The following is a 15,000-nucleotide window of genomic DNA, read 5'->3' on the forward strand; positions in this document are numbered from 1 at the left end:
TATTTCTGACAGGACATGAAGGCAGCATGAGACTTATAAGACGTTTAAGAATAAAAGACAGAGAAGATTTGGCCTGGAGTGAAACACAGGACGATGAATAAATTTGAGATTTGTAAGCCAACAGGCCTTGAAACTTATCCTGGGCATGAATTATTAAACATCCTATCAAACCGATGACGTCAGTATGGGGTGCCAATATTTATGGTTTCGGCGTAGGATAGACAATTTTCGGCGCATTGGTTACAGAGATACGGACACAGGACAAGTCGTTTATCGCTTCTATTTAGTGCTTAATTATTTAGTTGAAATTCGATCTGTGAACTCACGAGCCAATAGAAAACAAGTGGGCGGAGCTACGGTCAACTTCTTTCCCCTTCCTGATAACCAAATGTCTAAATCCAGTCATTTTATTCTATCTCTCTTTTTTGTTTCATTTCAATCATAGGTTTTGTTGTAATCTTCATTTTGTTGGTTTGTACGTCAGACACAAACGCGAGAGGAAGCTCATCGTCGGTTCGTGAGCTGTTTTTAGTCATGTGGTTGGTTTGATTTTTTCAATTCTAAAAATTCCTAAGAGCTGAGTGAGAGAGAGAGAGAGAGAGAGAGAGAGAGAGAGAGAGAGAGAGAGAGAGAGAGAGAGAGAGAGAGAGAGAAAGAGATACAGAGAGCGAGAGAGAGAAAGAGAGAGAGAGAGAGAGAGAGAGAGAGAGAGAGAGAAAGAGATACAGAGAGAGAGAGAGAGAGAGAGAGAGAGAGAGAGAGAGATACAGTACAGAGACAGAGATACAGAGAGAGAGATACAGAGAGAGAGAGAGAGAGAGAGATACAGAGAGAGAGAGAGAGACAGAGAGAGAGAGAGAGATAGAGAGAGAGAGATACAGAGAGAGAGATAGAGAGACAGAGAGAGAGATACAGAGAGAGAGAGAGAGAGAAAGAGAGCGAGAGAGAGAGGGAGAGATAGAGAGAGAGACTGAATGGTGGACGAATATGGAGCAGGATTTCATGCTGTAATCACATGTTGGATATCTGCAAAGCCACCAGAAAGCTCTCGTCTGCTCTTCATGCTTCTCTCTCTCTCTCTCTCTCTCTCTCTCTCTCTCTCTCTCTGTCTCTCTCTATATATCTTTCTATCTATCTCTCTGTCGGTGTGTCTCTCTCTACCTGTCTATCTCTGAGCGCACATCGACATCTGATCGACATCAGAGAGTATATAAACCCGCCTCCACGGTCTGACACCGCAGGAGAAAAAAGAGAGAGTAAGAACTGAAGGAACTGCCCTGTGTGTGTGTGTGTGTGTGTGTGGGTGTGTGTGTGTGTGTGTGTGTGGGTGTGTGTGTTTTTTAACATCCCTCTACCTAGTAAACCCTTTAGCTTTGTACCTCGAACAAAGGCTCCTTCAGCAAACTCTCTTTCTCTCGCACTTTCCCTCTCAGTGTCCGAAGGTGTTTGCTGAACTAAAGCCGCTGAAATCCGTCCGCTCAAAAGGAAGGGGGTGGGGGTGGAGGTGGAGGGAGGGGGGGGTCGGTTGGGATTGGGTGGTGGTGGTGGGGAAGGGGGGTTTGGGGGGGGGGGGGGGGGTTTGATGCTAATCCCATTTTTTCTGTCGATGAGGGAAAAAAAGGTGGCTCACGTGACTGAATGGATTTAAGGTCACAGTGCCAGCATGCTAAAAAAAAATAATATATATACCTTTAATTACTGACACTTTTCTCTGTCACCTGTAGAGACATGAACTAACACACACACACACACACACACACACACACATACATATGTACACAACTGTGAGGTGTGAGTGGCCATGAATAGTAAAAGCATGGCATCTTGTAACACTATCAGTGTGTGTGTGTGTGTGTGTGTGTGTGTGTGTGTGTGTGTGTGTGTGTGTGTGTTGGGTGCTGTGTGTAAAGTAAGGCCTATATAAGGCTCGTAACCAGGGGAGGCCCCGCAAACACGCACAAACACCTTAGTTATTTTGCTCTCACCGCCCACCCTTACTTACTTCTTCTCTTTCCCTCTCTTTTTTTTCCTTCCTCTACTCTTCTTTCTTTTCTTTTTTCCCCCTTCTCCTTTTCATGTAGGCCTTCTTTCTCTTTCTCTGTCTTTTTTTTTTTTTCTCTGAATGTAAATTCGGCGCGCCGGCGCTGAGAGGCCGCGTTGTGATTAAGAAGAAGAGAGGCTGCTTTTCTTTGTTCCGCCCCCGGGGGATGTTTACCGGCAGAGACGCGGCGGATCAGATATGAAAGGCATTCGGGTCACGACTGATGTGAGCGAAAGTGAAATCATACCTAAGGCGTTCCGCGCAGTGCCGAGTCCAGGGCTAGCTGACACTGACCGCTCTGTGTGTCCACCCCCCCCCCCACACACACACATACACTCACACACAGATACACACACACACACACATGCACAATTACACACAAACACACTGCCAGGAGTGAAGATCTTCACAGAATAAAATGAATAAAATCATTTTTGAGGAATCACGGAAAGCTCTCAGATTCCGTCCGTTTGTGTCCGTGTGCTGAGATCACGTGAAGGCGTATCGTGTTGTCACGTCGTATTACACTGATACCGACACCTCATTTCCTGGAAACCTGTAGATCTCACCCGAGGTTCTTTTCCCACATTTTACTACAGTGCACTCGTATTTTCTGTTGATCTTCTTCTCCGTATCTGAATGTCCGAGAGCTTTCTATGGTTTAAAAAAAAATAAATAAATCTGATTTTTCTATAAAATCCCAATCAAATAATGATGTAACTTTTATTTATTTATTTATTTATTTATTTATTTATTTATTTATTGATGAACGAATCATAAATAATAAAAGTCTGGTCGAGACTCTGATTGAATTTATGGGTATTGGTGGATTATGATGAGGGAAAAAAAAGGATCTAAAATTAGTATGAGAGAAAAATGACTAACTAATTTCTAAAAAAAAAAAATATATATAATAATATATTTATAATATGATTATAATATTATAATAATATAATCCATTTTATTTATTTCATTATTAAATATTGACATGATACATTTGCGTTCGTTCTTCTCGTATTGCAAATGATTTATTCTCCGTTTATTAAACCCTTTATTCGTTCATCACTTTATTCATTTGAATGCTTAAATAAATAAACCAACTTTAGATAGAATGCAAATAAAAAAATTGAAAAAATAAAAGTTTTGTTTGGTGTAAAAAGCCGGTTCTGTTAGTTGCTCTGTTAAACATTTTGACCTGTGTGTCATGGTACGGTACGAGGACGCTGTATTACCCCGCGCTCTTTGCGTGATTATTCCTCCCTGGCACACGTTCGATCATCTGTAATTATTTCGCTCGTTTAAACAAAATAATCCGCCTGCGAACGTCAATGTGTGGTGAGAGAGAGAGAGAGAGAGAGAGAGAGAGAGAGATAGAGAGCGAGAGAGAGAGTAAGAGAGACAGTGGTGTGTTTCTGAGCAGAAGCATCCGCGTCGTCCCTGCTGCCTGCCGCCGCTCTTATAAACATGTAAATGAAACCCATTGGCTCTGACAGTCAGCTGTGCGCGAGTGCACAAGACCTCCGCCCTCCGTCCCGGATAGAGAGATGAGAGGACGAGTGCAGAGGTGATGGGAAAAGCAAAAGCACCTTTAAAAAGGACAATAGGGACTGTTTAGGATGAGGGATGGGACGGGAAATTCGGATGACATAAAAGACTTGGCTCAGAAAAAAATAAAAAAATAAAAGAAATCGACCCCCTTCTTCTTCTTCCTCTTCTTCTTCTTCTTCTTCTTCTTCTTCAAAACCCCACCTTCAATCTTTTACTTCTGCGATGGAGATGCTTCCACTTCCAGATGCTCTCTCTCTCTCTCTGTCTCTCTCACTTTTTTCCTTCCCCAACTAAAACGATCGAATCGATACATCTCGGCAGGAGCGTGTGCTGTTCAGTGACTGATAATGAATAGGGGTTTGTGTTACAGGAAATGGACCAGGGCACTTGATTTGCAGGACAGGTTTCACATCCACGGAAGGAAGTTAAGCGCACGAGCGAGCATTCCACGCGCTGCTCCGTCACCGCTCCGCGCTTTTCTGTGTTTTCCCTGTTTTTTCACTCGTATAACAGGGTTTCCCCTGACGGAAAGAACTGAAATCGTGTCCAGTCTTGTAACTTGTAATAATCCACACGCGGATCTAAAGTGGATTTACGCTGTCACTGTGCGTTTAGGTTATTTGTCTGGAAATCTGCGAAAGCTTGGAATGCGGGGTTTTTCGCCGCTACAGGACGAGATGACTAGACACACACACACACACACACACGTACACACACGTACACACATGCATATACAAAGCAAAGTGAATGAATGCTCACAGCTGGCTTAGAACAGCTGGAGAGAGAGAGAGAGAGAGAGAGAGAGAGAGAGAGAGAGAGAGAGAGAGAGAGAGATGTGTACGGCAGCTGTGATCTGATTCCTCAGTCCTGACTCTGACCCGATGCTCTCAGCATAAACGGTCATGAAAGAGTGGACACTTACTCACCAGAGTGTTATGTACAAAACATACAAATCGAGTGTCCAGGAAATCAGCGTTCCTCACAAAAAAATGCCGTCCCTTTATACATACACATCTACACATCCATGGGAATGTCAAGGCAAAAAATAGTGAATTTATCTCAACAAACCTTTTTTTCCTCAGAGCAAGAACAGTTTTGAGAAGCAGTAAATTCTGGATGAACAAGTACTACACGCTTATGAAATACAACGGCGAGTTACAGTCCCGTCACTTCGGCAACGATCAAATATTTAATTTCCGCTCAAGGGTTTTATTTGTGCCACTATATCTAGTTCTGGGCTCACACACACACACACACACACATACACACACACACTCATACACGTGTACATCTGCCAGCACTCCACCCTACAAAAAAAAAGTGCTGGATTGGATGAACTCTTGGTGTTTATTTGTGTCCAGCTGGAGTTGGACTCGTAAACCTGTTTGTGTTAATTCTGGACTGGAATTTTTTTCTCTTGCTGCGCACTCAGATGACTTCCATCAGACCAAAGTGGAGATGTTTCCTCGTTCTCTTTAGGAGACAGAAATTCCCAACCGAGGTTACACGGCCGTCATTTCAACGTGTACAACACACTGTCACGCCTTACAAATAGACAACAGAATGTCTGTGTGTGTGTGTTTATCGTGCTTCGTAGGATAGTTGACGCAAATGTGGATCTGATCAATCCCTTACTCGGATCCCATGCATTTTGAAGAAATCAAAGAAAGACAGGAAACTTGTTTCAAGTATATCAGAGCATGTGTTAATCATCGCTGAAAGTCCGACCTCACCGAAGCATGCACGTGGACCTGGATATCGCTTTCTTTTCAGCTCTGAGCATCCATAAAGCTTCCAGGTCCTTCAACATAAACAGAAGCCACCAATGAACACAAATCTGTAGCTGTGAAAATTCGAATGTGTTTCAATTCTAATCCCAAACGCAATACAGAACAATATGGAATAATGACACGGGAATTTTGTCCATGTCATATAGCCGTAGTGTCTGGGGCACGTGTAGGATTTGCATAAATACAGTTTAAGCAGGTTAGAAAAAAATAGGGAGATGCAAAGGCCCTTTCCTTTTGGAGCTTTCTCTCTCTCTCTCTCTCTCTCTCTCTCTCTCTCACACACACACACACACACACACACACACACACACACACACCTAAAGCCAGTCAGTGTAGCTCTTGTCTAAAAACACACACGCACGCGCTAAATTGAAACAAAATAGAATTCGCACTTAAAATACTGCAACTGCCAATCGTCCCAGACTGAGTTGTTTTGCGTCGGTGTGTGTGTGTGTATATATGTGTGTGTGTATATATATGTGTGTGTATGTTTGTGTTTGTGTCTGTGCGTGCGGGCGTGTGTGAGTGTGTGTGTGTGTGTGTGTGTTTTCCAAAACACGCAAATCGGACACAACTCGCGCTAATTCCACACGTATATGAGCTCCTGCGACATTTCGCCGCGTGCACTCCAACAGCACTAAGAAAACGCGCACTACAAAGGGCACTAACCCCGTTCCCTTCCCTACAAACAACACTAATACTGACAACATGCACAAGGTCAGGAAAAATAATGAAGTGCTTTTAAAACACCACAACACACTAATCCGATCACAACATTGCGCGAGGAAAATAAATTGCGCGTGCTTCTGTATCTGTTTATTCTGTGTACAGAAAAATAAAAATAAAAAATGCACAGCGCACTGTGTATATCCTAGAAATAAAAGAGAGCTGTATAGATACGTGTAGCATGCAAAAGTGTGTACGGAGTGGCATGCATATCATTTGCATAGTTTCAAAATCAAGCAAACGTTTGAAGCAGACTGTGTTGTAAAGGATCGGACAGAGCGCGCGCACATAACGCGAATAACGGTATTTTTAGTCTAATGGGAAATAAAGCGAGAGACAAGAAGAGTGCCAAACTTTCCTCTTGAACTGACTACACTCCCACAAACACGCATCGCCTTACATGCACACACACACACACTTAAACACACACATACCAACAAATCGCGCGTGCACTTCTCACACATTTAAACACAATGCAATAAAAAAAAATACAGTAATAAATAACGCAGCGCACTCCAAGCTCTCCGTCAGCGGAGTGCATCTCATTTCTTTCCTTCTTCTCCTTCTTTTTTTTTTTAAAAAAAAAAAACCCCGAGCACAACTCAACTTCCCAGCCTTTTTTTTTTTTTTTTTTTCCTCTTACCGTTTTTCCTTCTCGGGTTGGCTTGCTTCCGTCGCTTGCACCGGGGGCCATCCGCCATGATCTGCTGCTCCTGCTGCTGCTGCCTCATCGACGGGCTTGTGTGTATACGTGTGTGCGTACGTGTGTGTTTATGTGTGTGGTGTGGTGTGGTGTGTGTGTGTGTATCAGACAGCGGCTCGCATGGACGCGACTCTCCTTCCTTCCCTTCAATCAGCGGCGGCAGGCTGGAGGATCTAAAGCAAGCAAACAGAAAGAGTGGATATGTGTGTGTGTGGTGTTTTGTTTGTTGGTTTGTTTGTTTATCTTTAAAAAAAAAGGAAGGAAAATAAAATGCATGGAGATTTTTTTTTTTTTTACAATTGGAAAGACTGGATTGAAATGCGGGTGAAGAAAAGATTAACCGGGACGTTGGAGACTGGAGAGCGCGAGGTAACCGGAGAGAGAGAGAGAGAGAGAGAGAGAGAGAGAGAGAGAGAGAGACGGGAGAATCAGCAATAACAATGTAAGTCCCGGTTCCCGGAGTGAATAACGGAAAGAGTAGCTTTTGCGTCCTTTATTTTTAGAACCCTGATAACGACTGCTATAATATCCAGAATGACTTTGTATCATTCTTTGAATCCCCAAAGCGGCTGTGTTTCAAATATCCACACTAACTGTTGCACTTTATCCTGTAGGGGTCAAAGGAGAACGCGTTCCCACATGCAGCACAACCACAGATCATTAGAATAAACACGGATTAAAATAATTGCCGCTTTTTATAAACACGGATTATAAATAATAGACAGGGCTTCAAAGAAAGAAAGAAAGAAAGAAAAAGAACATTTCTTTTAAAAAATAATAAATAATAAAGGTTCTGGACTTTGGCCCATGGTGATCCTGAAATGAATTCTGCATGCAAATCTTTTAAATTAAAAAAAAAAGTATTTCATATGAGTGTCACGTTTGGTGCATGCATATAAAACGCGCAGTTATTGTGCGCAAACTCCTTTAGTCATAGTGCGTAATCTGCGAAATGTTATTAATATTATTATTATTATTAGTAGTAGTAGTAGTAGTAGTAGTAGTATTATTATTATTAGTAGTAGTATTTTGCATGGCAGACTTTACATGTCAGCTCGCGCACCTCTTAGCTTTTGTATGCTTTCTATGAAGGTTAATATGATGTGTTGGATTGATCTTGAGTCATTGTGGTGTCTGTCTCTGGCTATCTGCCTATCAGTTTGTTGCCCTGGACTTGCAAAAATATCCAGAAAGAAAATGACAGTAAGCAAAAAAAGAAAGAAAGAAAGAAAGAAAGAAAGAAAGAAAGAAAGAAAGAAAGAAAGAAAGAAAGAAGATGACACACTGTCCAAAAACTAGCCTACATCACGCATGGCATGATGATACCAGGAGAAAACAAGACACCATGAGCGTGTTGTCATTTGTGTAATAATATTCTCTAAGAAATAGATTTTCTTTTAAATGTCAGTGTTTCGTTCAAAATAAACGAGTCTTACCAAGGAAGGTATTTATTTATAAAAAGAAAAAAAAACGCCAATATATGATTCAATTTTCTGTAACTTTATTTTTTCTTTAAAAAAAACATAACATAAAAATCATAACGTAATGTTAAAAAAAAAAAGAAAGAAATATCAGACTGACATCGATATTTGGTTTGTTTTGCGTCTTAAAGAAGGTGCACAGCTTTTACCTGCGCAGGTGAGTTTAAAGGTAAAGTGTTTGGACAGTTTGGAAAATAAAACACGATGCAATAAAAAATAATAATAATAATAATTAAAAAAAAAAAAAAAGGATGTATATAAGTGTATATAAGTGATTTAAAAAAACAAACCAAAACAAACGTTCGATACTGAAGGAAGGGTGGATATAAGAAGTGTCACCTACCTTTACGCGCGTATCGTGTCCGAGCCGGTTGTGGAAACGAAGCGGATCCTTAAGCGAACCGATAGCAACGCCTCGGTGAGGGGGGAAAAAGGGGGAGTAAAGAAAAAGTGCTCGGGAAGGAAGGACCGTTATTCCTGGCGCTCAGGTTTGGGACTGATCCCTTTCAGCCACTCCAGGAAAGCAACCTGCGCACGGACTGACGCGTTACGCCTCTTCTAATGACATTTCTCTCTCTCTCTCTCTCTCTCTCTCTCTCTCTCTCTCTCTCTCTGTGTGTGTGTATGTGTGTGTGTCTTTCTTTTCTGCACTACTACAGAGGAGAGAGAAAGAGAAAGAGAGAGAGCAAGGGAGAGGGAGAGGGGCTGAGACACACGACACACGCCACCTATCTTCACACGGAGGGATAATGGAGCAGTGCGCATCTCATGGGAAGCGTGAGAAGTTTGTTGCTTTTTTATTCTTCATCTTCTCCAGTTCTTTTTTTTTTTTTTTAATTATTATTATAATTATAAGAAAGTCATATTTCGACTGACGTTAGTGTTAAATCCGGACTTTCGTTATATCCCATAACTGGTTAATCTTTCTATAAACTAATCAAAATCAAACGACTATTTGGAATTTTTTTTTTTTTTTATTTTAATTTTTTAATTTTTTAATTTTTTTTTGCTCATCGTCGATGAATAACTTTGGCCACGTCCCAGATTGCTCGTGAGTTTTACTACAAATTTGAAGATTTTTTTTTTTCCAGCTGATTGTGTCCTACGCTGTTTAGTAGTGCAGTGCGCGGTTTGGGACGGAGCCTATTAGTCTTTTTAACGCGGTGCCTCGTGCTGCCTTCAAGTGCGACAGAATTTGTGGTTAATACGAGTTTCCGTCTTAACAGTCGCGCGTCCGTTTAAGCCGCAAAAAAAAAATAAATAAATAAAAATAATTCAACATATAAAATGTTATACCAGAGTTTTGTCTTGTCCCAAAGCGTCATTTTCATCATATGAGAGGAATCCAGTGGACTTTGGTAGGTCCTTCTTTTTATATATATATATATATAATAATAATAATATTATTCATAATTCATATTCATTCATTATGCAGTATGAAGATTTTTACTCTGAACTGCGAATTAAAGAAGATGTTGAAATATCCCATAGTTGCTCTCTAACTATGTGCTTGAATGTTTTTTAAATTTATTTATTTATTTTTATTTATTTAAATTGAAAGAGCTTGTGATTATAGCGTCAGGATTCTCCAGCACATTCCAGACGTGCCAGCTGTGAGTTTTTATTTATTTACTTATTTGTATTATTTATCTTTTTTTTAATTGTAGCATACAATTGTACGCTTCCTCTCTCTCTCTCTCTCTCTCTCTTTCTCTCTCTCTCTCTCTCTCTCTCTATATATATATATATATATATATATATATATATATATATATATATATATATATATATATATATATATATATATATATATATATACATATATAAATTATTTATTTATTCTTTAAATACTCGACTTGTGTCCTTTAAATACTCGAAAAGTGTCCTGTGCACGTGAGCCGGTGACTTAGGGAGGAGGCAGGAGGATGAGGAGGATGAGGAGGGGGAGGAGGAGGAGGATGATGAGGAGGTCGGGGGAGCCCCACCTTAAGAGGGACGTGATTGGCTGTACCTACAGATCCAGTTTATAGATGATTAAATCATCAATCAGGGCTGCGGGAGCGCGCGTTCGTGCGATCGCTCGAGCCCATGTTTCCGTTAAAAGCCAATCAGATCGGAGCGGAGCGCGCGCACAGCCGGGGAAAGGCTTTGTAGCACGTGGAATTAGGAAAGAGAGACACAGCGCGTGAGGAGTCATCCAGACATGTGATGTGGGTATTTATGAATGTATGTATGTATGTGTTATTAGCAGTAGTAGCAGTAGAAGTAGTACTAGTGTCTGTTCCGAGGATGCAAATTAAAATAGGCTCACTAAGGAATTTATAGGCCCACGTGCATGTGGTTTGTGTCTCGTGAAGCTTCCAGAGTTTAGAGTCACGCGCGAGCCTAACGGTAAAATGCACAATATTTAGAATAAGAAGAACGTGACCCGTGCAAAACAATTTACTTTCTTTCTTTCTTTCTTTCTTTCTTTCTTTCTTTCTTTCTTTCTTTCTTATACTCTCTCTCTCTCTCTCTCTCTCTCTCTCTCTCTCTCTCTCTCTCTCTCTCTCTCTCTCTCTCTCTCTCCAGTTTGCACGGTGATCTTGTGCTCCATGTGCGCGCACTGCCGCTGCTGCCACGCTGACGCCGCGCGTGCTCTCGTGCACCACTTATCGGTGCATTCATCCTGAATGCGCCGTCACCCCTCGCGCTGCTTCGCTCTGAATATTACATACAGCGTGAAATCGGCTCCGAGTCCGCGGCCAACCTGTGCAGCAACCTCCGGGTTAATGCATCAGCTAATTTCATTGGGAAAACAGGACGCCCCCTCATCTCTCTGTACGTGTGTGTGTGTGTGTGTGTGTGTGCGTGTGTGTATGTGTGTGTGCGCGCGCGTATTTAGACATTTTCTTATGGCAGTGAGAACTGCCATAAAACAATAATCATCCATTCATTCATTGTATTCAATTCTATCCATTTATTTAAAACATAATGAATATTTCAAATTCTAAGATTATAAAATAATACCCAAGTCACAATCCAGTCATTTTTGTAAGTCGAAGTCTTATCTGTATTTCTGAATTAATACCAATCTGTAGAACGTGTGTGTTATTGGCATTTGCCGGAAGAAATAATGTAAAAAATCTACACAAAAGTCTACTTCAGTTCCGTACACGCTTCAGATTAAAGCTGCCATCAGAAATGTGTGGCACATCTTTAAGCCAGAACCCTTTAAATTGAATTAAATGTATGTAACTGGACCTCGAGGGCCACTACATTAAACACCAATTAAAGGGACACGATGCAATTTCCCTGTAAAAGGTACAAAGTGTTGATGGTATCACACTAGAGAAAAGGAAAAGCTCTGCTCACTAAACGTTCCTCGGATGAATAAAGGGAAAGAAAGATAAGTTAAAGAAAATCATTTAATCCGTATTATATTATCTTATATTATATTGTTATCTGCTTCATCTGTGCTGTGCCCGAGGGCTGAGAGTTCCATAAGTACTCTCACAAGGCAAAACGACACGAGAGATGAAGACTGTCGGATCGGTTCAACGTGAAGCAACGAGCGCGTGAGCCGGGGAAAAAATACAAGTGTGTGTGTGTGAGGCTTATCTGCAAGAAAAGGAAAAGGAGCAGCAGAGTGTAAGAGATGAGATGACACGGTTGTGTGGAGTGTTTTTTATGACAGAGGATGTGTGTGTGTGTGTGTGTGTGTTTGGCTCCAGGAGCTGTGAGCGGTGAGAAAGTTCCAGAAGATCTCACATCTGCAGCGGGGATGGAGCTGAGCACACAGGTGGTAGGGAGAGAGAGAGAGAGAGTTATTTCCTGTCTGTGAGAACATCCTTTGAGTGGTTTCTCTCCTCTTTCTGTCATACACCCCCATAGAACACACCCTCTCTCTCTCTCTCTCTCTCTCTCTCTCTCTCTCTCTCTCTCTCTCTCTCTCTCTCTTTCTCTCTCTCCCTCTCTTATATACACACACAGACAAACACACACACATAGTTCATAGTCTGACTCATCTGAACTCCTCCTTCCAGGTGTTTATGACTCTCACATTATTGTTATCAGACGTTTAAATCTGAACTGAAATCAGTGCTGATCTGCTGCTCAATACGGCATGAAGATAAATTTCCTGCACGCCTTCAAAACGTGTCATTTTAACTAACTTAATGTGAATATAGTACATACAGCAGCTTCAGACCCCAACACCATTATTATTATTATTATTATTATTATTATTAGTAGTAGTAGTAGTAGTAGTAGTAGTAGTAGTAGTAGTAGTAGTAGTAGTAAAAGGTCTGCAAAAATAAATAATTATTAATGTGTTTTTTAAGTTTCTGATGTGTTTGATGTAAAAGAGTATAGAAAGTCAAAATGGAACAAAACCGACGAGAGAATAAAGAAAAAAATAATTAAAAAGAATTAAAAGTCTTTCATAATAATAATAATAATAATAATAATAATAATAATAAAAAATCCAAGTCAAGTTTGGTGTTAATTATAAAAGAAAGGAAATAAAAATTCAGAAAGATGTTTGGTATTAATGTTTAAATATACAAATAAAAATGAGCAAAATAAAATTACAAAAAAATAAATAAATAAGTAAATAAATCTGACTACCGTCAAAAAAAAAGTCCCCCAAACATATTTGTGATTCAAAAATAAATAAATAAATAAATAAACGTTTCTAATATATAAACATGACTTGTTTTAATTAATTAACTGTAAATGAGCAAAATGTAGACCCAAATATGGTAAAATGGGGGAAGGGGGGAAGGAGGGGGATAAGTACCCAAAACAATAATTGTAGTTAAACAAAAATATTAGGTGAAAAAAAAATATTTTTTTTTTATTATTATTATTATTATTATTATTATTATTATTATTATTATTTTAATTTGAGTTTTTAGTTTTTAAGTTTAGATTTTAGTTTTCTTTTAATTAATGGAATACATGGAAAATTAGTCTTGTAAACAAAGAATAATACATCAAACCCAAAGCATGTTTGCTGTTAAAGTTTTTCAGATTGTGTGTGTGTGTGTGTATGTGTGTGTGTGTGTGTGTGAAATGTAAATATCTAAGCAATAATTATGTAAATCAGTGTAGTATTGTGTGTTAAACCCACAGATAGTAAAAGCAGTAAGGACTAATCCCATGGGATGAGTTGAACGCTTTCAGATTCCCTTCGTTTTTTTGTTTCCTCACAGCGTGGGCAGCTAATGTGAGGTATCATTACATAGCGGCTGGTCCACAACATCACGAGGACTATAAGTGCCAATTCCATCTGCATAATTATCACCTGTGCGTGCGCATTTACATCACCGGGTACAAGCCAGAACGCAGCCGGGCCTCGTTCACGGCTCCAAGACGCCCGGCGTCGCGTGTGTAGTAACGCCTGATACATTAAAGAATCACTGATGTCATAAATGACACACTGGATCATTGTAATGAGGAGATCCATGAGGAGGTTTCTGGGTGACCGTGTGTGTGTGTGTGTGTGTGTGTGTGTGTACTGAGTCTCAGCACGGAATGTGCTATTCTCACCACAACCAAGTCTGTCATATTTAGCTTGCCAGGATTTGTGCACTCACCCACACACACACACACAAACACACAGCAAATGGAAAACAAAAAAAAAGTGACGCACAATTACAGAACGCGGCACACGTGTGATCTCGAAGAGTGTGTGCATTCTGAAGGCTCTCTCAAAAACGTTTTACGCTCCACATACTCAGCTTCTGCCACGCCCAAGAAATGTAAACCACGCCAGACGTTGGTCGGTTTACAGCGAGCTGAGAGAGAGAGTGAGTCGCTACATTCAGTACACACACACACACACACACACACAAACATACAACTCTAGCTATTGTATCAGGTCGCTAATGGAGGAAGGACTGACTTGTTATTGGAAGGAAGCGACAGTACTTTCTCTCTCTCTCTCTTTTTTCTCCTTAAAGAGGTCAAGTCTCCAGCGATGCAAAAGAACCACAAGGTTTTTTTTTGTTTGCTTCTTAATATTTTGATGTTCCAGGTCTCTGAAGCAAATCCACAAAAGCACAAAACACACCCAATTAATTCTGACAGATTCTCTCTCTCTCTCTCTCTCTCTCTCTCTCTCTCTCTCTCTCTCTCTGTGCATATCGCTCTTTCTGTGTGTGTTTGTGTGTGTGTGTGTGCACGTGCGCCCACGATCACAAAAAGGTAAGCTCTGGAAAAAAAATGAAGATGACTTATCGCATTTTGAAATTAATTTCGATGAATAATTAATCAAGCACTGGAATAATTGTTGTCTCTCTAATCTTCACACACACATACACACACACATACACACACACACACATACACACACACACACACACACACATGAAAATTAATTCATTTATTATTTTTGTCATTTATTTTATTTTTTTCATTTATTTTAATATTTTACTTTTTAGATGGAAAAAAAGAAAAGTAATTTTAAAAAATGACAAAAAAACCTGCTCACACACACACGCATATGTATATATGTGTGTGTTCACAAAAAAAAAAAACAACAAAAAGGTGAAAGGGCGTGTAAAAATGTTTTTTCGAGTAACATCTGCATTACGAGACAAACATGAAATGTTTAAAATGTCAGAATAAAAACACAAATGAATTCATGTGTCCTGTTTTTTTTTTATCCTGAATTGAATTATTTATATATTAGTTTGTTTGTTTATTTAGTTGTTTGTTTGTTTGTTT

The 15,000-nt window shown here is 40.0% G+C and overlaps 1 protein-coding gene and 1 long non-coding RNA gene across 5 annotated transcripts in view; one reads left to right on the forward strand and one right to left on the reverse strand.

The window, feature by feature from the left end:
- zeb2b (zinc finger E-box binding homeobox 2b) overlaps positions 1-8,887 on the reverse strand; it is an 82,472-nt gene extending 73,585 nt beyond the window's left edge. For all 4 annotated transcript variants that reach the window (XM_060868805.1, XM_060868802.1, XM_060868804.1 and 1 more), the window contains exons 1-2: positions 8,633-8,887; positions 6,749-6,981 (exon numbers count right to left, since the gene is read on the reverse strand). In XM_060868805.1, the coding sequence (XP_060724788.1) occupies positions 6,749-6,836 (88 nt within the window). In that variant the 5' untranslated portion in view covers positions 6,837-6,981; positions 8,633-8,887. The remainder of the gene's footprint in view (positions 1-6,748; positions 6,982-8,632) is intronic.
- Positions 8,888-10,258: 1,371 nt separating this feature from the next.
- Positions 10,259-14,760, forward strand: LOC132844917 (uncharacterized). Its single transcript, XR_009648386.1, has 3 exons — positions 10,259-10,499; positions 10,861-11,109; positions 12,003-14,760. It is a non-coding gene; the product is annotated as an uncharacterized LOC132844917 (long non-coding RNA).
- Positions 14,761-15,000: the final 240 nt, after the last annotated feature.

Source organism: Tachysurus vachellii, chromosome 4, assembly GCF_030014155.1.
Source record: "Tachysurus vachellii isolate PV-2020 chromosome 4, HZAU_Pvac_v1, whole genome shotgun sequence".
NCBI lineage: Eukaryota > Metazoa > Chordata > Actinopteri > Siluriformes > Bagridae > Tachysurus > Tachysurus vachellii.